Below are 27043 nucleotides of genomic sequence, written 5' to 3' on the forward strand. Positions count from 1 at the left end.
TCCACACCGACGGCCATCCTCTGAAGTAATTGGAAGCTGTCCGACCCGCAGCCCATCCCCAGTTGCCATTGCTGTGGGTACCCATGCCATCGCATGCGAAAAACAAATATTTATAAAGAGCAATCTGTACTGTGCATGACAGACAGCGAGCGTCCGCAGTACAGAAAGGACAGGTATGTACGGTCGCTGGCCGGGGTCATAGCTGGATTCCGCTGGGGGCTCCCGCATGTGGAGTCCGACTCGTTTGTGTGCAGCCGGCCAGAGTCTGTCTATCTCATTAGGTTCATGTTGCTGCTCATTCTCTCCACCATGCTTTAGGCCTCCCTCACACGTGTTGTGGTAAGCGCCGCCATTTAAATCGGCGCTTTGCCGTGAATTTACTTTCCACCGCACGGATGTTTTGGCATTTTCATTGTTTAACCCTTTCCAATCCACTGTCTGACATCTAAAGACATTCTGATTGAAGGCTGTACAGCTCCGATGTCGGAAGACATCCGGCAGGGTATTCTTTTTGTAGATTACTAGCCACTCTGTTGTCGGGGGCCTCTCCAGCATGTCACATACCGCAGTACTGGCTCTAGACAGCAGATGGCCCCATTGTATAATGGCAGAAAGAGAAAGCCCCCTAGGAAACCCTGAATCAAAAATTGGATTGCAAAGGGTTAACCGCGAGTAGGAAGCTGAACAGATAGGTGCAGGTGTGAATGGGACCTTATGCTCCAGAGCGGAGCCTCTGCTTGTTCAGGGTCTGCACTGAGCTCTTTACAGTACAGTCATGTCATGTTCTCCTGCTCTCAGTACAAGTTTAGGAACCACTGAGAACCATCTGTTTGCTGAGTCCCGTGTGACGGTGTTTGGGTTACAGACATGACTGTTTGTGGAGGGGGAGCTGCATGTTTGGGTTCGCTGCTCTTTGTCAGCCATTTCAATGAGATTAAATATTTAAAGCAGAACTATTAATTATTAATGCTGGGCTGTCAGCAGGAGAGGCGCAGCTTGCCGTGCATGGGGTCACCAATTATGAGGATGGAAAGTTTGAGAAGACACTGAGGCTGTAAAGATTGTATCTGTCCTGCTTCCATCGTTACATGGCTATTTGGTATCTGAGATCTAGTCAAACAATGTTCTATGTGGCTAAAACAACATTTATTGCCTTTTTTTTTATTTTTAAGATGAGTTTGCAGTTGCAGTGCTGAGTCAGTGAATTAAAGGCACAGCAAATCTAATGTACTTGTTTGCAGGTGAATTCATGTTACTTAGAATAGGACCAGGGCATGACATTCGCCAGCTTTGTATCATTGCCTTGGTAGTGCCCAGCATGCAGTTGCATCTCTCCATGATGGGCGCTACGGGCAGTTCCTCTAGCTCAGTAATCGAGTGTTTGATAAGTTGCACAGTGCCAAGCCTCACAAGGGCCGGCAAGTTACCAGGGCGGCAGTCCAGCAGCAGACCTGCAATGGGTTTTGGCACCACAATGAAGTCGGTGGAGGCCTTAGAACTACTTGTTATCTGGTTTTGCACCCAAAGAGTTTGTGGTGACCAACTTGCCGGAACTCATGTTCTTACATGAATTGTTGCTTTAGGCCAAAAGTACATGGCCATATTGCACTGATGGCATGCGGATGATTTATAGCCTATGAAGCTATTCACATGATTTTTCAAAAGAAAAGAGAATAGGATGTGCAGCGTCAGTGGAGATTATTAGACGGCACGTCTGTGTGCTGCCCAGTGCAAGTTGAGCTCTAGTTCCGCAGGTGGTATTGTGTCTGTGTGCTTTTAGCCTGGAGTGGTCTGTGTATTGCTCCTGCGGGTGCAAAATGGTATTATTGTACCTTGATGCCACCGGAAGCTAGGGGTTTGACAAGAGGAATGCCCCTGTCACACCCCCAGCTCCTGATGGGGTCAAGCTTTGAAGGTCCTAGCAGCACAGTGTACATTAGTTGTTGCCGTTCCTGGTGGCTTACAGTGAGGGTACCTATTCCCTGTAGCCTTACATTATGAGCTGTAAAAAGAAAAGGAACCCTCACCCTAAGCCACCGTGGACGGCAAAAAGCAATGTACAGGTTGCACCTGGGACTCTCACCGCTGGTGACCGCGCTTCTTCTCTGCGATGCCTCCTCGCCACGCGGAGGATGAGGTCTGATTGATGGCCGGCGTCTGTGTCTTCTGTTCTGGCGGCCAGCTGCCACCATGCCGGAAAGTCTCTGCTCCCTTACGGCGTGTCCCCGCGCACAGCTAATGCCCGTGTGCCAGCATCACCAAATATCGTGCTGCTGTTCCGTGGCGCTCTGCCATCCCTGCTGTCGCCCTGCACTGTGCGTCCGGCCGGCTGTTACACTGCCTCCCCCTGGCGAGATGTCCCCCCAGCTGCGCCCCGAAGGAAAAGGGGTGGGGGTGCTTGTGGACTGCAGGAGAAGTCCCCCCCCCCCCCCCCCCCCCCCCCCCCCCTGCCCAGGTCAATCTTGACACCATCAGGACTTCCTGGTGACGTGGTGACGTCAGGATACAGTAATACCGAGCACACCTTTTGGTATGGTGTAGAAACTTAAAAAGGAGGAATTGCACATGCTCTACTTGAATGAAGATGGAGTACAAAAGGATGGACCATATTTTTCGGACTAAGACGCACTTTTTTACAAGAAAAAATCTTGCCAAAAAGTCTGTCTTTTGGTCCGATGTCAGAAAGGCCCACATGACCCTCCTCCTGAATAATATCTCCACTTTCTCTGACATCTTGTCCACATTTTCTACTTCCTCTCCTGATCATGGCCTCCAACTTCCTGTGAGCAGTGCATGATGGGAGGACAAGGGTGGACGTACTGCACTGTATTGCTCATGTGCAGCTCAGCTTTGGACGGTCTGGTCTGTCTGCTTCAGGAGGCCTTCTCTGAGTGAGAGGGAGGTTGGTGCTGGTAAGTTGTAGGACCTGTGAGCTGGAGGTGGAGCTACAGTGCTGGCCGGTAAATAAAGTATGGTGCATATTGGATGTTGACATTCTCAGTCCTTCTTTCCCCTGACATCAGGGGTAATCCGGTGGTTTTTGTGTTTGTTACATTAGTTGGTGGCTCTTGATAACTAAAGTGTATAGGATGGAAATTTGAAGGGTTTGGCTGGGCTTACCGAAACGGTTTCCGCAATCGCCATCCGTGTGTGTATGATGCGTGGTAATACATAAACATTGAAAGGCATTGACTTTCGAAGTTTCGCTCCCACTTGTGAGTAGAATTTGCGGATTCCACGAGCAGAAGAAAACGCAGTATGCTCTGTTTTACCGCGGATTCAGCATGTATGAGCGCCATTCATTTCTATGAATGCTTTAACATCGCATATGGACGCGGATTCATACGCACATTGCTAGGAGACCTGATAAAATTGGAGTAAAGAAACTAGGAATTTGAGTCTAGGGAGCAATGCACCCATCCGGGGCTGCTACTGGGCTCTTACTCCACAAGAATAAGGCCACACAAACGTATTTTTTTGCGGAATCTGCGATCGGCAGCTGCGTGGACGATCTGCTGTACTATTCGCGCGTTGGAAGGCATTAACTTCTGCAGATTGGAGCAGACGTGCGAATGTGAATTACAATTTTTATTTTTTTTTTATTACCTCTTCTCCCCCTCTGTGGAAAAAACTGGCGAATGCACTATTTTAGCGATCTCCATGGATGTGTTCGGATCGCAGTGCATCCGTAATTACACTGCAGATGAGTGCGGATTTTAACACGGACAGCTTGCAGGTTGCTGGGAGCTGGCAACAATATGAATAAAAGGAAACAGGAGGGCGAGGAAAAGAGTGCAGGAACGATTGTCTGGGAAGAACACCCCACTGTCCATTGCTGTAACTAGGGAATTGAATATGGGCAGATTCATTGCTCTCCCAAGCCGGGAGTTCAACGCTCTCACCACCACAGAAGCACAAGAGAATATGTAGGCATTAACCCTTTGTATAGAAGGGTTTTCCAGGGGGTTGGGCAAGTTTCTGATGTAATGCAATTTTTTCCGCGCTGACGATATGCTGTACATCCGCGCAGAAAATCCATTGCATCCGTGATCGTTCGCTAACGCTCGCAATTTGTTTCCACAATGAATTCCGGGCTTTTTGGGGTGGAAATCCACTTGCGGAATCGACTTGTTCGTGTACACCCAGCCTAACACATGCGTTCACAAAAAGCCATGTTCGAAATCGCAGTGTCTTGCCACAATTTCGAGCAGCGTCTTTAAATATATTTGACTGTGCTTTTTAATGCACCTCAGCATTATGATGGGTGATGAGGTACGTTAAAAAGTACTGTGTGATTGTTCGCAGTGAGAGAAACAAGTAATCATGTAGATATAATGCCTTTTAATGGCTTACAAAAATACATGATATAGCGAGCTTTCGGGTGGTTCTCTTATCGATCCTTCGTCAGACTATGAAACTGGTTTGGATGGGGCACAAATATAACACAAATCCAGAGATGATGCCCCTTTTGTTCTAAATAAATGTTCACACACAGAAATTTGAGACCGCCTCACATTCAAGGTATCATATCTACAGGATTACTTGGTTTCTCTCACTGAGAACAATCACACTTTGCTCTACTGGCTAACATTGTACCAAACTTTTTTTTAAATACCGTTTTAAAAAGCGCTAAAGCGCATGCAAATAGGGCAGACGGTGCTTGAAAGTCAGTTTTAGAAGCACGAGTGCAGGTCTGCGAAGCCCTACTGAAATAAATAAGAGCATTGTACTGTGGTTAGCGTAGCGATTGAGACGCCACACTACCGTAGTTGTGGTAAAAAGCATTCTGTGAGAGTGGCCTTAGTGGTTTTTTTTTGTTTTGTTTTTATACTACTTCCAAAAAAAGTAGTATAAACCAGCCAAGCCTGGAGAGCAGCATCCCATCCTGAAGGTTCTCAGAACATCTCACCATGAGGGCATAAGGGAATGTCTCCTGAGTGATAGAAGGGTGTTTCCAGAGGGTTGGACGACTTTTGATGTCATTCCCTGCTTGCGGGTAGTTTTCCGTGCAGAAGATACGCTGTCCATCTACACGGAAAACCACACACACATGCGACCGTACGCAATTTGTTTCCGCGATCATTTGCATGTGTTTTACTGGGGAATCCAACCCGCTCCTGTGAGCCCTGCCTAAATCTCATGCAAGGAAAACTGTTCTAATATGGCTTCACATATTTATTTTTGCATATTGTCAAAAGGAAACCATAAATCTCTCCCAAGAGGAAAAGGAAAGCCGTGTACACAGTACAAGACAAATATTGTGCACGCTGCCAGCCCTTCTCCACCCTTCATTTCTAAACCTGTAATTTAGTGCCTAAAATAACCCTCCTGCCGGCTCACCCTGGTATTTAGTTGCATGTATAGGCCATTGCTTACCCTTATTAGCCCGTGGGAGGTCATTATGTTAATCAGCGTGCTGAACCCCAGCCCAGTGGTATCAGGCAGCCTCTAGAAGTACATGCAGATTTGGGGCATCCTGATGTTTTCATATTATATAGTCTGCGTTATAACATGTAGGTAATCTGACGCTGGAACGTTCCCAGAAGCTTGCAGACACTTTCGGTTACTTCTGACTTGCATAATTAAGGTGACGTGCACTTCCCATAAATAGAGTCATTCAGTATGGCCAGGCCTGCTTGCTACAAGTTAGCTGTTTATTTGTGGTTGCGTACAGGCAGATCCCTCTAGAAAACTGTTCTCTAATATGCTTCTACATGCATCTGACTAGTATACCTTCTTCCCATTATTATCTTTATTAACGTGTGCCTGCTGCATAATGGCCGGCCGGCACCCGGACTCAACACATTGAATTTACAAGTCCAGAGGCCGACAGGCAATCAATGGAGCTGCGCCTGCATTTTGCAGTGGAGAAATGCTGCATGTACGGGCATCCTTAGTAATTATTTTTCTTTTTACCACTGACTATAGCAACAGCTTATAATGAAGACACGTACATATTGTTACCCTCCTTTCTCTAAATAGAAAGTTGTTGCAAAACTAGATCTTGCCTCGTGTCCTGACAGGCTACGTCTGCCTGCAGCACAGTGAGAGCTATAGTTTGCAGCAGGTGGAGAGCCATAGGTTATGGAATACTGCTTGTATATGATGTACATATAGATAGTTCTGCCTCCTTGGCTCTACTTGTATATGATGGAGGTACAGATAGTACTGCCCCCTTGGCGCTACCAGTACTATTTTACCTTGTCACCACCGGAAGCTAGGACTTTGACAGGGCTTGCAAGGAGGAACGCCCCTGTCACGCCCCTAGCTCCCCATTGGGTGAATTCTTGAAGGTCCTACCAGCGTCTGTATTGATTTTTGTCTGTGCTGGAAGTTTAGGGTTACTTTTCCAGTTGGGCTTAAATTATTAGCTGTAAATGCTTCTATGTTACAGCTGTAACATAGAAGCATGTAGACCTAATAATGTAAGCCTAACAGGAAAAGTAACCCTCCAGCACAGACAAAAATCAATGCAGACTTGGGCCGGGGAACATAACACCCCTCCGTGGCAAAGACTGTCCTCCCCCATGCTGTGGCTGTCAGCCGTGTGCACGCCCCATTGGCGCTCAGCAGCGCTCACATGTGGCGACCGGCTGGTATCTCTCCTGGCTTCTCCTCCACTGTATCAGGAGCTGGATGGCCAACAGCGGCGCTGACATGTGGCGACCGGCGGGTCTCTCTGCTGGCTTCTCCCCCCCCCCCCCCCACTGCATTGGGAGCCGGCTTGCCGATCACCACCTTCCACGCCGGGGAGATTGACAGTGGCCCAGCTAATGGGAACAGAGGTGGGAGAGTACAGCCGCCAGGGAGAGTGACAGATGAGTCTGTAAAGGGGAGCCGAGCCGATCAGCTTCCTCCACACCGGGGAGAGTGACAGCAGGGCAGGTAAGAGGAGCGGAGGTGGGAGACTACAGCCGCCGGGGACAGTCACAGCGGGGCCGGTAAAGGGGACTGCAGGTGGGAGACTACAGCCACCAGGGAGAGTGACAGTGGGGCCGCTAAGGGGACATGGTAAGGGGAGACGAGACCACAGTGACAGCAGCGCTGCTGGGAGGGCGCTGGCGGCAACAGTCAGAGCGGGAGGGGAGTTGGCAGCGGGACACTCGCAATAGGAGACCGCAGTGTTCACTGCCAGGACCTGTGAGGCTGAGGAAGGGGAGCCAGCCATGCAACCAATCATGAACAGGGGGTGTAACCGGCCTGTCAAGCACCCTCAATCCTGTCTCCACACCTATTTCCGGTGGTGACAATATACAATAGTACCAGCTCTACCTGTATATCATGTAGGTACAGATAGTACTGCCCCCTTTGCTCTATCTGTATATGATTTTAGCCTGGAAACCTTTCTGGTGTCACTCCTGTACATTTGCTTTTCCCACGATCAGCAAACTATAAGATGATGCGTTGTTTTAGCATGAAGCGGTAGTGGATGGGTATTTGGTCAGTATTACATCATATATGAGCTGATGTCTTACAAGTGCAGTTACTGTTTAACTTTAGATGCTTTCTTGTTGATCTCAGATCCAAAGTTCAGCGAGAAATGGTTCATATGACTTGGCAATAGTCTCCAAAGTATTTACATAATGAATCATGTGAGCAGTGAAGCATCAGAGTCTTCTGATTCAGTTAATGACTTGGCATGTTCTCAAATAATCATATAAACAGGTCATTCCAGGAAGATTACAAGTCGTCACCGTCACCCACAACAACCAATTACGTACTTTTACATTTTCTTTCCGTGATTTGCAAAAATCAGCCCTTGGTAGCCCTGGTGGGGGGGTGGGGGGGGGGAGGAATCAGTGGTTTAGCCAGCTTTTTTAATACAAGATCCACTTAATGTTCATTCAATGACTCTGACAAGATGTGTACTAGATCAGCTGGATTAACTGGTTACATTAACTCCTTCAATACCAGAGATTTTTCTTTCTTTTTTTTTTTTCTGACCATTTCAGAGCCATAACTTGCAAGCGTCTTTGCAGGCGAGCAGGCAGGTACTCTGTAAGGACGATACTCGCTCGAGTATCTGTCCTTACCGGGTACGCTCGCTCATCTCTAGTCAGTATGCTTGCGATGTCAAATTTGTCTTGTTTTTTGCGTGTTACTACTTTTTAAAAGATAAACGTTTTATACAAAAATTTCTTACTATCACCGTATTTTGAGCACCGTAACTTTTTTTTTTTTTTGGTGGGGGGTGTATGTCTTGTCTATTGGTCTTTTGTGAGGGCTTGCTTTTTGTGGAACAAGCTGTAGTTTTTAGAAGTACCTTTTTGGTGTACATACAGTCTACAAAGTTTTTTGGTCGTTTTTAAAGTTTTTTTTTTTTTTTTTTTTCCAGTTAAATACTATTGATGACCTATCCTCAGGATAGGTCATCAATAGTTGATCAGCTGGGTTCCGCCTCTACGGACCCCGACCAATCAGCTGTGCGTGCACATGCTGTCAGCGCCGCAATAACAGAGGTTGGAGCGGAAGCCTCTGCGCCAACCTTAGTGTAGTGGCCGGCGCTTGTAACAGCAGGCATGGCTCATTAGAACCAGTGGGAGCTGTGCCTGCAGTTACTAGCATTAGCCACTACATGGGAGGTAAGTAAAGAGACTTCCGTCCTGATCTCTGTTGTTGCGGTGCTGACAGCATGCGCTCGCACAGTTGATCGGTTGATCACAGACCCCAGCCGATCACCTATTGATCTATCCTGATGATGGGTCATCTATAGTAATTCACTGTAAAACCCCTTTAAGGTTCATTCATTCAGGCAGGTTTCACGCACAAGTTCTGTAGTTACGATATGGATGGAACTTGCACATGAAAAGAACCGATACTTGTGAACGTAATATGGTTTTGGTTTTGTTAATACACTGTACTTTGCACCAGACCACGTATATTTCAACCTAGCTGCTACCTCCTATATTTCCTTTTCCTGTTTTCTGTAATGTTTATGGATGTTCTCATTGTCTGGTCAAATCGTCTACTTCTGCTTTATATTGCTCTTGTATCGAGCCTTAACCCTTTCCAATCCACAGTCTGATGTCTTCCTACGTTCTGATTGAAGCTTGTACAGCTCCAATGTCAGAAGTCGTCCGACAGGGTGTTCTTACCGTCTATTGCCAGCCACTCTGCTGTCGGAGCCTCTCTGGCGCACACACACTGACCTTAGCCAGCAGATGGCACCGTTGTGTAACAGCAATAAGAGAAAGCTTTTTAGGAAACCCTGAATCCGAAATTGGATTGGAAAGGATTAAAGAAGTAGTCTTGTACTGTGGGCATTTTTTCTGTTTATGATCAGTGGGGATGTGCCGCTCAGGATCCCTGACGATCAGCTGATTTCGAGTGCCGCTGTCGATGCTGGAAGCAGATAGCACGGACAACATAGCAACAGCATGATTTGTCTCCATTGGCTGTGTGGGTGGAGACATGGGTTAGCTGGGTTGAGATACTGGGGAGGGCCAGGTGATGGCCACAGGTGCTGATTGGCTGATGCACGCTGTAGGAACCCACTGTCAGTGTACCATGTCCGCTTGCATCTGCCCTGGAAACCCAGCTGCTTGCGTCCCTGCCCTAGCGTCGCTGCTGCTCCCATCTCCGCTCTCGAAACCGGTGCTGTATGTGTGTGTGGCCTCTCATATGCGCTGGCGAAGAACGCTGCCATCAGTATCACCATAAGCAGAGGCTGTGCTCCTGGCCCTGCTGTGAGTGTTTCGTGCCAGCTCTCTACCACCTCTGCTGTGAGTGTCGTCCTCACCGCACTACCATTTCCCCTCCCCACCCCGCTGTAAAAGTCTGCTGTGGTGGGCCGTCATGTCTCTGCCGCTGTACTGTGCTGGCCGGATGTTGCCTCACAGCTCTGTCCCCAGACAGCTCGCGATGCCACATGACAGTTCCTTTTCCCCGACTGGTCGGTAGGCAAGTCTCTCCCGCTGCCCCTATCGCTGCTCTGTGCCCAGTGTCAGGTGCTGCCGTTGTCTTGGAGAGGCAAGAATCCATGGAGTCTGACAAGTGACTTCTGCTGGCCCATTAGCTGCTGTGTGGCCGGTGTTGGGCGCCACCGCTTCTTTGCAGACGCAAGAATCCATGGAGTCCAGCAAGTGACTGTGGGGATGGAACAGCTGTTGGGACGGTACTGCAGACACACCAGCAGCCAATCAGAAGCTAGGGGCATGGCAGGGGGCGTAAACCCCAACAAAGGCCAGTCAGCCCCAAGCTTCCGGTGGAGACAAGATGCACCAGTACCAAGCTCACATTGGATTCAGTTGGAGCTGTTACTGTAATAGCAATCTGGACCACTGAATGGCAGGCAGCGCAGTCTGCTTCATGCACTCAGTGCTGACAGCAGCATCGGAATTTAGCTAATCGTCAGTTGACCCCGCCGTTCATCCATTGATGACCCATCCTGTGAATTGGGCATCTTTTCTATTGATGTCCTAAGTCCCAGACAACACCACACCACCTTTTTTTTAATTTTAACTGTTTTCTTTGAAAAGCCAAGCACATCATTACATGTTGATTAGCCGGAAAACTCCCCTTGCAGGTGCCCAGACAACCCCTTATAAGCGCCTTATTACATAGCCCTAATTGGGCCAGAACATTTGTTGGAAAGTTTGCCCGATCATCGTGTTGTGTGAAAGTGCTGATGATCACTCTGCGAACCAGTGAATGCTCATCCATGCACCACCACAGATTATCGTTGTTGGCAGCACATCTCCCCATGCCAACTGGGAATGTACACCCAACAGTAATGAAATTATCAGTTCCATAGCTTGCGGCAATTCAAGCCATCTAAAAAGACCCTTATACTCCATACACACCCAGAGCTGCGTTCGTAATTCTACTAGTTGTTACTGGAATTAGACAACACTGTGTTGGCAGGCGGCCATAAGACTGCGCTTGCTGTTTTGTCTTTGAGGATCGGACTGATAACATGCTATATCCTCTGAATTAATATTTACAGTTGGCATGTCATGTGGCTTTCATTTAAATCCCATTGCTCTGCTCTCACTACTGTCTTCCTGTTTTTGCAGACTCTAAATGGCTTCAAGGAAGTCGGCGTCAGATCTACACGGTAAGACTAAAAGATGATTTATTACCAGACGTGCATAGATCTCTTCTCACGTATGTGGTTTTATTATATACAAATATATAGCATTCACCAGTTGCTTCACCACGCGGATCCCAAATAAAAGTAAGGAGTTGGGGATTCTGATATATCTGCTTTTTCTGTATTGAATGGGTTGTTCAGCTGTAAACTTTTGATAGCCTATCCTTAGGGTACTTATACACACGCGCTGACTATTGGCCGAATAATCAAACAAGCTATTTCGACCGATAGCCATCCTATGTAAAAGCGGGACCTGACACATATGAGAAATCGCTCCATTATTCGCTGGTCTATTTACACGGGACGAATGTCAGGCAAACGATGCCCGACATTTGTTCCTGTGTGTCTGTGCTCCCATGCTGTCACACGGGAGCTACTGATGCTGGTTTGCTCATGGAGCGGCCAGCAGGGGGGTGGGGCAGTGCAGGAGATTTCTCTCCTCTCGCTCCCCCGCCCCTCTCCATTGACATAACACAGTGGCCGTTCACTACTGAACAGCCGCTATTTAAACTGAGCGATGAACTCATCTTTCATACAGCATAAACAATGGACTATGAGCTCATCGTTCAGTTTAAATAGCGTCCGTTCGTTTGTGAACGGCCGCTGTTTTATGCCAATGGAGAGGGTCGGGGGAGCGAGAGGAGAGAAATCTCCTGCACTACCCCGCCGCCATGCTGGCCTCTCAGTGAGCGAGCCAGCTATGCTTGCTCCCGTGCGAGGAAACACAGGGACGAGTGTCGGGCATCGTTTGCCCGACTTTCATCCCGTGTAAATGGACCTTTAGTCTGAAAGGGGTTGTCCCGCGCCGAAACGTGTTTTTTTTTTTTCTTTCAATAGGCCCCCCGTTCGGCGCGAGACAAACACAAGGGATGGGTTAAAAAAAAAAACAGTTTAGTACTTACCCGAATCCCCGCTCTGCGGCGACTTCTTTCTTACCTTAGCAAGATGGCCGCCGGGATCTTCACCCACGATGCACCGCGGGTCTTCTCCCATGGTGCACCGTGGGCTCTGTGCGGTCCATTGCCGATTCCAGCCTCCTGATTGGCTGGAATCGGCACACGTGACGGGGCGGAGCTACGAGGACCAGCTCTCCGGCACGAGCGGGCCCATTCACCAGGGAGAAGACCGGACTGCGCAAGCGCGTCTAATCGGGCGATTAGACGCTAAAATTAGACGGCACCATGGAGACGAGGACGCTAGCAACGGAGCAGGTAAGTGAATAACTTCTGTATGGCTCATAATTAATGCACGATGTACATTACAAAGTGCATTAATATGGCCATACAGAAGTGCATACCCCCACTTTCTTTCGCGGGAAAACCCCTTTAATTCACTGAAGTGAAGTAACTAATGAGCGCCCTTTTGCTCCCTGTCAACAAGCAGCCGTACACATATGAACAACTGCCTGCTCACTGTGAATGGAGGCAGGTGGCTGGAAGAGTTCTCCGGCATGCTTGCCTCCATTCACTGAATGACAGACCTAATAGGCCATCAACGATGAATAACCGGGGATCTGCAAGCCAGTAGCTCTAGCTGATCAGCTCTTAGGTCAGTGTGCTCATACGCTGATTTCTGCAGGTAGCAGCCTGCTTCATTCCCACTGCAGTGGTCAGATATGGTATTACAGACACAGCTCTCATTCACTGACCACTGCAGTGGGAACAAGGCTGTCTGCTTCCTGCAGAAATCGTCTCCATGCACAAGCACACTAGCTTGGTGAGTAGCTAATCTGCAGGGCTTCCAGGGAACAGACACATGTTGCTCTAATACCGTTGCCTATCCTAAGGATAAGCCATCAGTAGTTTACAACTGGACAACCTGTTTAAGGTATGTAGAAGATATCTGTGAAAGATACTAGATACCGACACCTATATGTACAGCAGTAGTGCTGGTCCTTCTCCATGACTGCTATAGGTCTACGGAATGTCCCCAGGCCAGAAAACCTTGTGTCGTCACCTGTCAGATGCCATGGTGCCAAAGTGGCGCTCTGTCGTCATAATGAGTATGTTGCTTTTTATAGCGTTTTGGGGATTGGGAGCTCTTTAAATCTGAATACTCTTCCCCTCCCCCGCCCACCTTAAGAACGGCATTTTTAAAAACATCTAGTCTTAATAAACTTCCCCTAAGATATTTTAGAAAGTTTCAGAACCTGTTTATTATACAATGAATACGCAGCTGGACTGTTTGACTGATGCTTCTTTTTGTGCAATTTGTTTTTAAGGCCCTTTCAGTTACTTAGAGGATGTCCCATTTAAGATTGGTGACAGGTTCAGAGTGCCGGATAAGGTTGGCTTACCTGTTGGTTTCTGCGTGCCGGACATCAGCCAGCTCATCAGTGAAGTCCAGGTGGGGGATTCTGCTTTTCATCTGTGTGTTATCTAATAGCCATTTGTATATTTGCCTCTGTGGTTAAAAGGGTTGTTCAAGAGGGGGAAAAAGTTCTATATGCAAGAAGGCAGCTGTCATATACTCTCCTCTTCCGGCGGCGGCGCTGCTTGATCCTCCGTGCCCATTGCTTACTGGCTGCAGTCTAGTTGTGTAGAGAACGTCGCAGGCTGTAAGCATGTCACGGGAGACGCGGATGAGCAGTGTGCGACACAGCAGGAAGAAGTGAGTATATGACTGTTCTTTGAAGGGGGGAATGTAGTTTTAAGGAAAAAATATATATTTCTGACAACCCCTTTAAGTGGAAATTTTGTATTTAATGTCTTTGCAAAGCCTCTTCTCGATTTTGCTGAAGTATGAAGTATGTCACATTTAAACTCCGTGGTGAGCCTGTCGGTAAACCCCACCCTGGTCCCCTGCGGTGGACTATCACTGGCAATATTCTGTCAGGGCCACGGACAAGGGGGCCTTGAAGCCTATATGATGGTCCAGAGCTGCAGTTCCAATTCTGTATTGGCTGTACCTAAAACGATCAGCAAGCTTGGTGTCAGACACCCAGAGCAGCTTAGCTTCCAGGATATAGAAGGCAGTTTTATCTGCATCACACAGCTTTACAGTGCCTTCCATAAAGACACCACTTAGTGGAAGGTAAATCTCTAGAGTAAGCAATGTGCGGACGCGAAGAAGCACAGAATACTAGGAGAGTTCAGCTCTGAAGCCTACAGAATTGTGAATGCAGCTCTGGTGTATAGAAGTCACAGTGGCCTATAAGTCCTTTAAATTTTAATAAACCTTTAATAAACAGCTCTGGTGTATAAATACAATGTTTTAAAGGAGTGTTTAGATACACTCGTACATTTCTGAAACTCGTCTGAATGCATTATATATGCTGAAATACAGCCACCCAGATATCTGTTAGAATATGTTGATCACTCGGATTCTGCTGGCACATGTCCGTTTGTTTGCACACTGCACTTCCAGTTGGCAGCAGTAGTTTGTGATGCCCTCCAGGCACACCCAGTACACCGCTCTAGTGGTTCCTGAGGGTTTTTGTTGTGTTCTTTTTTTACACGGAACGATTGTCATTCATTGGAAAGTGGGAAACAAAGTGACAATGGTTCCGTGTAAACAAAGCAACGGTTCCATGATGAATGATAATTCTTTTGCTTATTGTTTGTCATTCATTTTATGCAGGCATGAAAATCATTGTTCAGTTGTTTGCAAGTCAGAACTTGGGAACAACTGATGGCTTTTTGCGTTTCCTGGCACAGTCCCTGACGATAAGAGAATATAGATTATCTGTAAAGTGACGGCATTTTAAAGCAAATGACTCATCACTCGCTTGTTCCAACAATTTCTTGCTCTGTGTAAAAGGACCCAAAGTCTGCACACTCCACCTCCCAGTGTGTTTTTTTTTTTTTTTTTTTACTCCACCTTCCTCCCACACTATCTTTGTCCTCTCCAACCATCTTCCTGTCTGCATTCAGTATTGTGCAGCAGCAATCAGGACACAGTGAAATCTAGCACAGACGAAATATAGTGGCAAGCCACAACCATGGCCTGAACATGCATGGAGCAAACAGTGTGTTTTGAACCCCACAATATCGGTGTATGTCTTAGCTAATCAGCCCCCCAACCTCATTCAAGTGGTGACAACAGTAATGATGCTCTGTATATTCACCCAGTAGTACAGCACATCCTGTGTGATCTGCCCCCGAGAAGACTTGGATGCTCCTCCTCCTTTCTCCACACTCCTCCTCCCTGCTGCTGTCTCACACACTAAGGCCTCATGTCCACGGGCAAAAGAAGAATTAAAATCAGCAGCGGATTTTAACTCTAATCCTGCCCGCGGATCCGCATCCCATAGGGATGCATTGACCACCCGCGGGTAGATAAATACCTGCGGATGGTCAATAAAAGGGATTTTAAAAAAAATGGAGCATGAAAAAATGTGGACCATGCTCCATTTTTGTGCGGGTCTCTGAAGCCTATGGAAGCCGTCCTGATCCGCGGGAGACCTAAAATAAGAATATACTCACCTGCTCCGGATCTTCCCTTCGCCGTGGCTTCATCTTCTCTCCGTCGCGGCCGAATCTTTTTTCTTCCGGCCGGCGATACGCGCGGCACGCAACCGACGTGCCATGCACATCCGCCGGGCCGAAGAAAGAAGATCCGGCCGCAACGGAGAGAAGATGAAGCCGCGGCGAAGGGAAGATCCGGAGCGTGCGAGAGGGGAGTTTATTCTTATTTTAAGCGCTCATGTCCGCGGGGCAGGAGGGACCCGCTACGGATTCTCCATGGAGAATCCGTAGTGGGTTAGATTTTCCCCGTGGACCTGAGGCCTAACAGAAGGGAGGGTGGAGCAGGAGCAGTGTGCTGTCTGACTTGTGTCAGAGGCAGCGGAATCAACAGCTACAGGAAGGAATTGCAGATGTTAGAACAGCAAATTATTAGGACATCCGTCATTAAGACACTTTAAAAAGTAGCTTAAAGGGAAATTCTGGAGACCGAGTTTTTTTCAGGTTTTCATTCATCAGCTGGATGGGTGAAAACTGATGATTGGTGGGAAATTTACCACAGGGCCCCCCACCAAGCCTGAGAATGGGGGTCGAGTTAGTCTACAAGGTAATAGAGCAGAGGTGTCACAGGCGCACCGCTGTTCCATTCATTTTAGTGAGGGCACCGTAGATTGCCAAGCACAAAGCTGGGAAACAAAGCTCAGAAATCCCCAGAGCTAGCACTGAAATAAATGGGAGCGGCTGTGAGCCTGAGCAGCCTACTCTCAATGGAAATCAATTGAACCCCCTCCCATTCTTGGATTGGTGAGGGTTTGGTGGATGTGTGAAAACTTAGAGAAAAAAAAAATCGGTCTCTGGAATTTTGCAAATAAAGAATTTCCATGTGAAGGTGTCCATAGCTTTTAGGTTTCATAATGTGCAAGCAACTTGTATTATTGGACCTCATTTTCCATACCCTATCAAAATTTGTATGCTTGTTTTAGTAAGAGCGATCAGGATTTTTCTATTCAGTTGTGATCGACAATCTTGCAAATCTGTACAACTGAGTATAAAAACAAGTTAAGCGTTAACAAAAAAAACAAACTTTGCCTACTGCTCACTTTTCTACTACTATTTCCCAGAAAATAAGACCCTGTCATATATTAATTTTTGCCCCAAAAGAGGCACAGTTTTTTTTTTGTTTTTTTTTCGGGTGGGGGAAGGGGCTTACAATCACCTGGTCCGCAGCGTCTGAGTCCCTGGTGCTGCTGATCTCCGGCAGCGATGCAGCAGGCTGCAGTATCCTCGGCGCTCACACAGAACTCTCCTTCTGGTGACGGTGCTTTGAATACCCCGCCTCCAGCAAGCAAGTGCTGTGATTGGTTCACGAGCTCCGCGGCTCAGCCAGTCAGAGACCGCGCTCGATGAGCCAATCGCCGCCATTCAGTGATGTAATTTACTGAATGTCTGAATGATCAAGCGCTGGCTCTGATTGGCTGGCGCTCGATTCAATCACAGCACTTACTTGCTGGAGGCGGGGTATTCAAAGCCCCGTCACCAGAAGGAGAGTTCTGTGTCAGTGCAGAAGACACGACAGCCTGCTGCAGCCCCGGGGTCCAGCACAAGAGACGCCGCCGGCTAGGTGAGTATTAGGCTGGGTTCACACAGGGCTGATTTGTCGCGGTTTTGCTGCGGTTTTTCCGTTGCGGTTTTGACGCAGAAGAACTGCTTCTGCGGCAAAACCGCTTCAAAGGTTAATTTGGGCTTGCGGATTTTTCTGCGGATTTTCGTGCGGAAAAATCTGCAAGCGGTTTTTTCCGCAGCGCTTTTTTACTTTTGTCGCGTATTTGGTGCAGTTTTGGCTGCCTCAATAGAGGTCTATGGACAAAAGCGCTGCGGAAAAGACCAAAGAATGAACATGCTGAATCTTTTAAAACTGCGACGCAGTTGCATTTCCGCACTGCGGCTGTGTGGAAAAAAACCGTCCTGTGAGAACAGCTTTTTGGCAAATCTCATTTGTGTTGCATTGCACTGCAAACGCAGCGGTTTTGCCGCAGTGCGGATATGCAACGGCAATCCGCGGCAAATCCGCCCTGTGTGACCCCAGCCTTAAGGTTTTTAAAAAAATTCCATTTGCTAGGGCTTATTTTTGCGGGAGGGCTTATATTTGAACCTCCACCCACCCTCCGAAAATAGGGGTAAGGCTTATTTTGGGGGAAACGCAGTATATAGCTGTAATTGGAAGCTTCTTTAGTATGAGAGCGCTTGCTTACATAAGTGTGTATGCAGATGGTAACGAAAAGGTTGCACGTTCTCAGTGTAGATACGTGCAGGTCTTACCACATACTGCTTATTTAGTCACAGAAATTGACTTGTGGTGAGTTTCTAAATTTTCGGCATGTCAATTTCTGCTATGGATTTTCATGGTGGATTTCACCCCTTCAATGTAGAGGGGTAAAATTGGTAGAAAAACCAATGAAATCTGAAATGCGTGGCAGATTTGCAGCAGATTTTTCCATCTGCTGTGCAACTACTGTAATGCTGCCGGGGAAACTTGACATTACACAATGTCCAATTAAATCAGGTGACCACCCATAGACTCTTCTCAATAGCAACAACTCTGGGGCGCTCCCTGTGACCTCAGTAGGACATATGGGAACATGTTGGGATATAGTGATCATCACATTGTAAGCCTTTCTGTGTTTTTCTTTTCATTAACAGTATGACTTTACGCTGGAGAAGAAAACGGTCCAGTGGGCAAAAGAAGTAAAACGGATCAAACATGCGCAGAGGGAAGCTGAGAGGAAGGCAGAAGCTGCTCTTTACCAAGCTGCTTCTGATGCTCAGGCGGAGAGTAAGGATGATGAAGATAGAGGATGTCCTCCTTCTATCAACCCTGTCCTTGCAAGCCTCCTGCACAACAGCATCCTAACCCCGACCCCTGCCAACAGCAGTGCCATGCTGCAAAAAGTGCTGAGCCCTCCTCTCAGTAAGGCAGACTTTAACCCTGCCGACTTTGAGTGTGAGGAGGATCCCTTCGACAAGTTAGAATTAAAAACTCTTGATGACAGAGAAGAGTTGAAGAGCATTCTTGACATTCACGTGAGGCCTGTTGTTGTGAGCTCAGACTCAAGTAATGCTGACAAAACCCTGAACTCCCAATCACCTCAGAAGGACGAGGACACTCAGTCTACCCTGAAACAAGAAGCTTTAGACTTGAAGCATCTCCGCAAACCCAATGGTTTTATCACTTTACCACAGTTGGAAAACTGTGAATTGCCCCCGTCTTCCAAAGTGTCACTTGCCCCCATGACCATGGTCAGCAATATCAAATCCCTATCGTTCCCCAAACTAGACTCTGATGAGAACAATCAGAAGATAGCCCATGAAAGCTCTAACTGCCTGACGAATGGCACTTTCCTTGAATCCTTAAAATCCCGCTCGTCTCATAATGGTGATGAACTGAATGGACACCTCATGTGGGGCACTTCCCTGCATTTAGACAGGGGGATGTTGAATTGTGCATTACCTCCTTCCACTGTGGGTCCAGTCAGTGGTACAGAAGGAATTTCGAGGACCTGTCTAAGTAGTGATACACAGGTAAGAGATAGCTGTGTCCATTAGAAAAGTAATGGGAATCCATAATACTGGGTTAGTGAGACTTGCACAAGTCCTCTTCAGCTTAAAAAATTCTACTTCTAGAGGAAGGCAGAATAGACTTTAAAGAAGTTGTCCCATTTCTAAGAAAGGAAGTTCAGGATAAGTCCACAAAAACTGGCTGGTGTTCGCCAATTGCTTTGTTGCCAGAAGCAGAGTGCTTGATACGTTGCTCAGTGGTCTGGCATGGTATTGCAGACTGAGTCTCCTTCACTTCACTGAAACTCAGCTTGCAGTACCATGCTGGGCCACTGGGCAGTGTACTGAGTTATCTGCTTCCAGCTACAAAGCAACTCCGTACATTAGAACAGTGTTCCCCAACTCCAGTCTTCGGGGACCACCAACAGGTCATGTTTTCAGGATTTCCTCAGTGTTGCAAGTTACATAGTGAAATTTTGGCTGTCTGTTGTCACCACAAGGGGTCGCTCACTGCATACAGGTTTATTAAAAAGCTCAATATAAGCTGTATTAATATGCATGCAACGAGTCCCCCACGCTGGTGCCCGTGGGCTGCTAGAATTCTATCATGTGACTGTGAAGGGAAGCAAGGATTCTGCAGACTTGTACACGGTTCAACAGACTTTAAAATGATTTTTAGAGAAACATACATTGCGAAAAGCCACAACATTCAGACAAGCAGACTTCTCGGCTCGATGTAATGAGCGCTAATCAACACACCTGTCGATTGTCTCATTTTCTTTTACACGGGCCAAGGATCTACTTATGAAGACAAATTACGATAATTATCTTTACTACAATCATTAATTACCATAGGTGAACTGTACATGGGAAGACTTATCACTGGCCCGATAGGTGAATGAACATTCAGAAGAATGTTTGGGCCTGATTAAATTGCCCATGTAAAAAGACCTTAAATGGTTTTCTAGACAAGTACTGTTGGTGACCCATCCTCTGGATAAATCATCAGTAGTTGATTGGCTGGGGTCCACTGATTGGGCTCTCGCTGTCGGCCCTGCAACATACAGTACGGAGCGGAAGCATTTAGCTCCGACTCCTGGTTAGTGGCCAGCACTTGTAAGTACAAGCACAGCTGTCATTTGATTTTAATGCGTGCTGTCACTACAGTTACCAGTGTCGGACACTAAACAGGGACGGAGTTCTCTTCCGCTCTGTACCACTGTGCTGCAGTTTCAGTGGAATTTCATCAGCTGATCGGCTATTTCCACTTCTTTGAAATTGCAGCAAGTGACACTGGACGATTCTGTGCAACGCTCTTCTGTCTTGTGCAGAAATTTTTCGACGGGCGGCCCATTTTCTTTCCAAGGGCAGTTTAACCTATTTCTGTGTATTTTGAAATGATACCTTGAATTGCTGAGTGAGGTATATCCAGTGTTTTGGAAATTAAATAGCGAGATTTTCCTTTTTTATGCCATTTTCTAATTGCTTCCCTCACAGCATGTCTATAAATTGTATGGAACGGTTTTGGGAGCGCTGCTTATACATAGTGTGCTGCGTACATCGCCTTTATTAACCAATTCACTAACGGTGAAGCAGAACTGTTACGACAGTTTCCGGAGGAATAGATGGACTATTGTGCAACGTAGGTTGATGTTGAGAAACCTGTAACTGTTCTGTAAAGAGCGGTTGCACATCTGTTGGAACCTCCGGCCAGAGACTCCATCACACATCTGGAAATACCAGAAGATAAAGCACTGCCACAATCTACTGCCCCGCTGTGGTCCAGGCGTTTGTTGGGGCAGATGATGTCCCGGGAAATTGGATGAACGCTGCAGCATTCAGTTCCCAAACTCGTGACTTCATCTGCCATAACAGACGCTGAGACCACAGCGGAGCTACAGCGCTGGATCGTGGCGGAGGGAACAAGTAAGTACTGCTGCTCTTGTTTCAGCACAGCGGCACAAATAGTCATGTTGTGCAGTAACCACACAACCCTCTAAGGACCGCTCCTTTTTTTTTCCCTTCATTTTCTGTTTTTCCTCCCCACTTTAAAAAATCATAACTTATATTTTTCCATCAGCGTTGCTGTCTGAAAGCTCATTTTTTTGCGTGACAAATTGTATTTTTCAATGGTACTATGTACGGGTTATAAACTAGGGACTGAAAAAGTTTTTAAAAATTCTAAGGAGTGAAATGAAAAAAGGGGGGAAAAAAGCAATTCCACCATCTTTGAGGGACTTGTTTCTATGGTGTATACACTGCAGCAAAAACACTATCTACCGACAGCCGTCACTTTTCTCTTTTGTCGACCTAGTTGAGAGGGCTGTATTTTTTGCAAGACGTCCTGTAGTTTCTATTGGTGCCATTTTGGAGTACATTTGACTTTTTGATCATGTTGCTGTGTTTTTTTTTTTTTTTTGTTTGTTTTTTTTTCTTCAAGACTGTCTGGCCCAAAAAGCTCAATTCTGACGGACATTTTGATGTCTGTCAGAATTGATGGCGCCATTTAAAGGGATAACGTCCACAATCAGCGGATGTAACTATGTCCTGTGCCGTTAAGTGATTGTTATGGTTGATTGGTGTAAGTCATGTGCTGTATTTATGAAATGACTCCATTTATTCCATGGTTTTTATAATATAATAGGACTGTAGGAATGAGCCACTTCTATGTGTTAGCAACAGTAGCTGTAGAGTGAGGAAGCTTAATGAGGTAGCTGGAAACTGATCCGCTAGTGAAAGGCATTCTGCAGTTTGTTATATAGAACTGATAACTAGAAGCTGCAGTAACCAAATGGTGCAATAGATATATATTTTTTAAATAAAACCCTATTTATTTAAGATTCATGCACTTTGGCCTGTTAAGGCAATTTTTTATTTGAAATGCCTGGAAAAATACAATGTGCTTTTAAGTAGCTTTTCTTCTTCTTCGCAGGTGTTGGCTCATGAGGTCGCAGTCTCCAAAGTGCCCAGTAGTGTAACTAATGTGCGGCAGCTCAGTTTCCCGGGCCACGAAGAGCTTCTCCAACTCCTGTCAAGCGGTGAGCGGCAATGTGCTGAGACCATTGTTAACATGGGTTTTTCTTATGAACATGTGATGAGAGCCATACAGAAGCAAGGACAGAACGTGGAGCGGGTGAGGACACGAGCCTGACATGAGGATGAAATCTTTAGTAGTACATCAGTCTTGTGATAAGTTTTCATGCTGTATTGTTACCCCGTGTAGCAACTCCATTACTGTGCCAACCAGGCGGAGGGCTTGGTGTGAACACAAGGAGGGATTGTGGACCGGATGATTGACTGACATCCATTGCAATGAGCCCAGTCCTGTAAACAGGATGATGTCTGTCCAAGTTGCTGAAATTCAGTCACAAGCTTAATTAACATTCCTATGTGGGCATTTTTTTGTGAAGGGGGAGGGGGTGGGTATGTGTGGAGATATATAGATATGTATATACATATTTATTACAAATGATCTTATGCTTCATTTAGTAAGACTGTCCTTGTTGCCCATAGCAACCAATCACAGCGCAGCTTCTATTGTACCACAGCAGCTAGAGAAATGAATGCTGTGCAGTGATTGGTTGCTACGGACAACAAGGACAGTGTTACTGTTGAACAGTTTTGGTAAATAAGACCCAAGGTGTTTTATTCTGCCATAGTCATCGCTAGGGGGTTATGAGACATGGCTTCCGAACAAGACTGGAGAGCGGTTTCTGTCACTGACTTTCATGTCTACCGGTCTGTTGTGCAATGTCATTTTCTAGCAAAGTTAGGTGGTGATCCAGCTAGTGAGCGCACAATTCGTGAGTGGTGCTCCAATTCTTAAGGAGAAATGTTGCATCTGTAAGTGAAAATCGTCCGTCCATCCATCCATCCATCATTGGATGCATCTGTGCAAGTTCACATGAAGTCCTCAGAAATCCACCATCGGCGCAAGCAGAGAATTGGACAGCCGACTGTGGAAGATTCTGCGCAAACGTCTGCGACGATATTCCTACTGATTACAATTATTATCTGCTGCAGCGGGAACAGGAAATCCTGTTTCATCTTCCAACAGGACTGGCCCCCACCTCATCCCCATTTTTACAGCGGTTGTCGCCCGTTGAGTTCACTTCTGACTTCAAACAGATTGGTTGTGCAGATGGTGATGATGGTGAACTTCTTCCTTGGCGTCCACGTTTCCCGGATCTCACATCTTATCTTTTTCTCTGGGGGAGTGTTGGAGTCTACATGCCCCCCTTACCGCCCACCATGTATGATCTGCTAGGACGCCTCCAAGAAGCCATTGCATCTGTTAATCATGATCCGCTACAACGTGTATGTCAGGAACTTGACAGGCTCTGTGTCCAGTTACAAACGGGGCCGCACTGATCCCCTCTGATGTGGAAAACATTTTTGATGATGTGCAAAAATGTTTTGTTTCCATTGATATCAAACCTATGTATCTGAGGGTCATTAAACGTGAGTTATGAGGGGTTTCAAATTGGGAAGATCATTTGTAATAACCCTGTGTATGTATATAGAATTTTCCAAAAATAACTTGCCATGTGGGTAAATAACGTGATTCCAATGTATGGACGGCTGCTTCAGCCTTAGAACATGTGATAAATTATTTCACATGCACAATCAAGCATTACATTTTTTTTGGTCTTTTGCCGGACCAATTAACTTTACTGTCCAGTTCCTACAGGATGTTGGTAATACAGAATTCATGAGATAAGAAATTATGTGTAACCTGCTGTATTTATTTTCCCTCTTAATTTGGTGCCACATAGAGGCCCCATACAGTAGTGTATGGCATGCAGTACAGACCTCTGGGTATGAGAACATCTAGTCAGAAAGGTACAGTTGGAATCTATTTGTGTTAGTGGCATTTACTACTACCGTGTTTCTCCGAAAATAAGATTGTCTTATATTAATTTTTGCCCCAAAAGACACTGTCTTATTTTCACGTGTGAATGATCAAGCACCGGCTCTGGTTTGGCTGAGCCAATGGTGCTCGTGATCCAATCACAGCACTCACTTGCTGGAGGCAGTCTGCCGAAGCGCGAGGGACTCAGACGCCGCTGGCTAGGTGAGTATTGCTGTGTGCCTTTTTTTTTTTTTCCCCCGACTCAATGTAGTTTAGCTAGGGCTTATTTTTGGGGGGAAGGCTTATATTTCAAGCCAAAAGTTGGGATAGGGCTTATCAGGGAAACACGGTAGTTGGGTTTTAGGGTAAATTGCTTTAGCTACCGTGTTTTGCTAAAAATAAGCTGCTGTCTTATTAATTTCCGGCCCAAAAGGGGCACAGGGTCTTATTTTCCGGGGGGTTTCTTATACTTACCTAGCAGGCACCGTCCGGGTCCCTCCTGCAGAGCATTGGAGCTCCAGCAGGCTTCCGCACAGACCTCATTGCCGACACCATTGTTTGCTGGTAACAGGGTTTGAAAACCCAGTATCCAGCAAGCAATTGCTCGGCTTAGCTCAAGTGGTGCGGCTCAGCCAATGAGAGCCATTCAATGTGATGCTGTAATTGGTTCAGCAGGCTCTGATTGGCTGAGCTGCGGCACTCGAGAGCCAATCGGAGCAAACGCTTGCTGGAGATGGGGTTTACAAACTCTGTTGCCAGCAAACAAGAATGTCGGCGCTGAGGACTGCACAGAAGCCTGCTGGAGACCAGTGGGAGGGATCCGGACAGGGGTCTGCTGGGTGAGTATTGCTTTTTTTCCCACCCATGTAGCATAGCTAGGGCTTATTATCGTGGTAGGTCTCATTTTCGGGGAAACACTATAGTACATAGCCAAAGTTCTAAATACGTAGCCTTTTAGATATGGGGAGTGAGATATAAAGGTCCCAGTGTCTGGTACAGCTATGGTTGCAAAGTTAGGCTCTAGTGGGTTTTATTCAAAATGATGGATTATACAGGTGTTAGTGACTATGAATTCTTCTTTATTACAGGTGCTGGAGTACTTGTTCATCCACTCCCAGCTGTGTGAGAAGGGCTTTGATCCATTGCTGGTGGATGAGGCTTTGGAGATGTACAATTATTCTGAGGAGAAGGTATGTGTCCAGTGTTTAGCTCTATAGTCCATTCATCCTTCCTGCCCAACACTACTACCATTTAAAGAAGCTCGCCTGCATTATACTGTATTATAGTATGAGCGTAATTTACAAAGCACCCAACAGGATGTTCTCACGCTTAGGTATATCCTGTTGACAAGAACTATTAAAATACTGCCCCCTATGTACAAGAATAGAACTACTATAATACTGCCTCTTATGTACAAGAATAGAACTACTAATGTGTTTCCCCCAAAATAAGGCCTAATCAATTAATTTTTGCCCCAAAAGAGGCAGTGTCTTATAATACTCATGTAGCAGCCAGCGTTTGGGTCCCGTGCGCTGGTCCCCAGCGCTGCTGCAGGCTTCCTTGTACTCCTGAATGCGGACAGAAACTTTCTTCCTGGTAGCGGGGCTTGAATACCCCGCCTCTAGCAAGCAATTGCTCTGATTGGCTGACGTGGTGCTCGATTAACCAATCAGAGCCAGCATTTGATTAATAAATCACAGCCACTTATTGAATGGCTGTGATTGGCTAATGCAGCACGCAATCAGAATCGGCACTCGATTAACCAATCGCTTGCAGGAAGAGGGGTATTCAAGCCCCGCTACCAGGAAGAAATGCTCTACACAGAAGCCTGCAGCAGCAACTGAGACAAGCACGAGGGACCCGAATGCCGTCTACTAGGTGAGTATTGGCCTTTTTTTTTTCCTTTTCAGGTAGCGTAGCAAGAGCTCAATTTCAATATTTTCGGGGTAGGGCTTGCATTTCAAGGCCCCCTCCTTACCCCCTTCCTCCCGAAAATCAGTGTAGGACTTATCGGGGTAGGTCTTAATGGGGAAACACGGTATATACTCTCTCCTATGTACAAAAATATGACTTATAAGATCTAATGTATTAAAGACCTATATGTTATGTTATACTTTTGCGCTACAATTAGTTTTGTTTTTCTCTGCAGACGATGGTATTTCTTCAGCTGATGAGCAAATTTAAAGAGATGGGGTTTGAACAGAAAGAAATAAAGGAAGTTTTGTTACTTCATAACAACGATCAGGACAAGGCACTGGAAGAGCTAATGGCACGCGCCGGCCCTAGCTGAATCCTTTCCTCCACCTCCTATCACAATAGGCTCTTAACAAATGTTCGGATAAGAGAATCCTACGACAAGCTTTCCGTTCAGAGGAGCGCAGAGAGAGAGCGGCCAAACCTGCTGCGTCTTAACATGTTATGTGTCCTACTCGTTTTTTCCCTTTTTCACAAAAACGCCAGCTACAAAAATATCGTAAGAAGTGCCCTTTCACACCAAACCTTTTAACCCCTTCCAAGGAATGAGGAGGTTTCTGAACCTTTACATGCACGACCGTTGAGAAGTTGAATTTTTTTTTTTCTCTTTGCAGTGTAAATGGGAACTGAGAAGAATTGATGTGTGAAGCTGCTGATGCTTATACTGGAATACGGACTGTTGTACCCGGATACGGCAAACATTAGTGCAATTAATATATTTTTTTTTTTAGGTAGTTAGTGCTACACTGGTCATTAAAATATGTGCAAAAATAGAGTAAAATGCAGACTAACCTGTTCACGCTCCTAACCAATGGCCCAGCGCCTGACTCAGGCGGCTGCTTGGTAGTGGTTGCAGTTTAGCACTGGTAAAGCTGTGACCGCTTCTTGGGATTGTTTAATTATATGCTATAAGTTATTGCGTTTTCAAAGCTTTATATGTGCATCAAAGGACATTGTCCCCCGCCCCTTCGAAGGACATCATTTTGGAAGGTATTGGCTTAATACAGGTTGATACATTGTGTGGTTCTAGCAGCTGTTGAGTTGTACAGTGAAGGTAGGTGCAGTGGCCCCCACCGCCCAGAAATGGGCAGTTGTGGTTGAGATTACAATATGTGGCTTCCTGATACGATGGTGGAACGGCGGATAAATGGACCAAATGTATTGGAT

The 27043-nt window shown here is 46.4% G+C and overlaps 1 protein-coding gene across 1 annotated transcript in view; it reads left to right on the plus strand.

Moving 5' to 3' along the window:
- The window catches only part of UBAP1 (ubiquitin associated protein 1), a 31492-nt gene extending 4897 nt beyond the window's left edge, over positions 1–26595 (plus strand). Inside the window, exons 2-7 of the mRNA XM_066602661.1 lie at positions 11016–11056; positions 13314–13438; positions 18196–19074; positions 21983–22183; positions 24991–25092; positions 26052–26595. Coding sequence (XP_066458758.1) covers positions 11023–11056; positions 13314–13438; positions 18196–19074; positions 21983–22183; positions 24991–25092; positions 26052–26192 — 1482 coding nt within the window. The 5' untranslated portion in view covers positions 11016–11022 and the 3' untranslated portion in view covers positions 26193–26595. The remainder of the gene's footprint in view (positions 1–11015; positions 11057–13313; positions 13439–18195; positions 19075–21982; positions 22184–24990; positions 25093–26051) is intronic.
- The last annotated feature ends 448 nt before the right edge of the window (positions 26596–27043 follow it).

The sequence above is a fragment of the Eleutherodactylus coqui genome, chromosome 5, assembly GCF_035609145.1.
Source record: "Eleutherodactylus coqui strain aEleCoq1 chromosome 5, aEleCoq1.hap1, whole genome shotgun sequence".
In the NCBI taxonomy this organism is placed as follows: domain Eukaryota; kingdom Metazoa; phylum Chordata; class Amphibia; order Anura; family Eleutherodactylidae; genus Eleutherodactylus; species Eleutherodactylus coqui.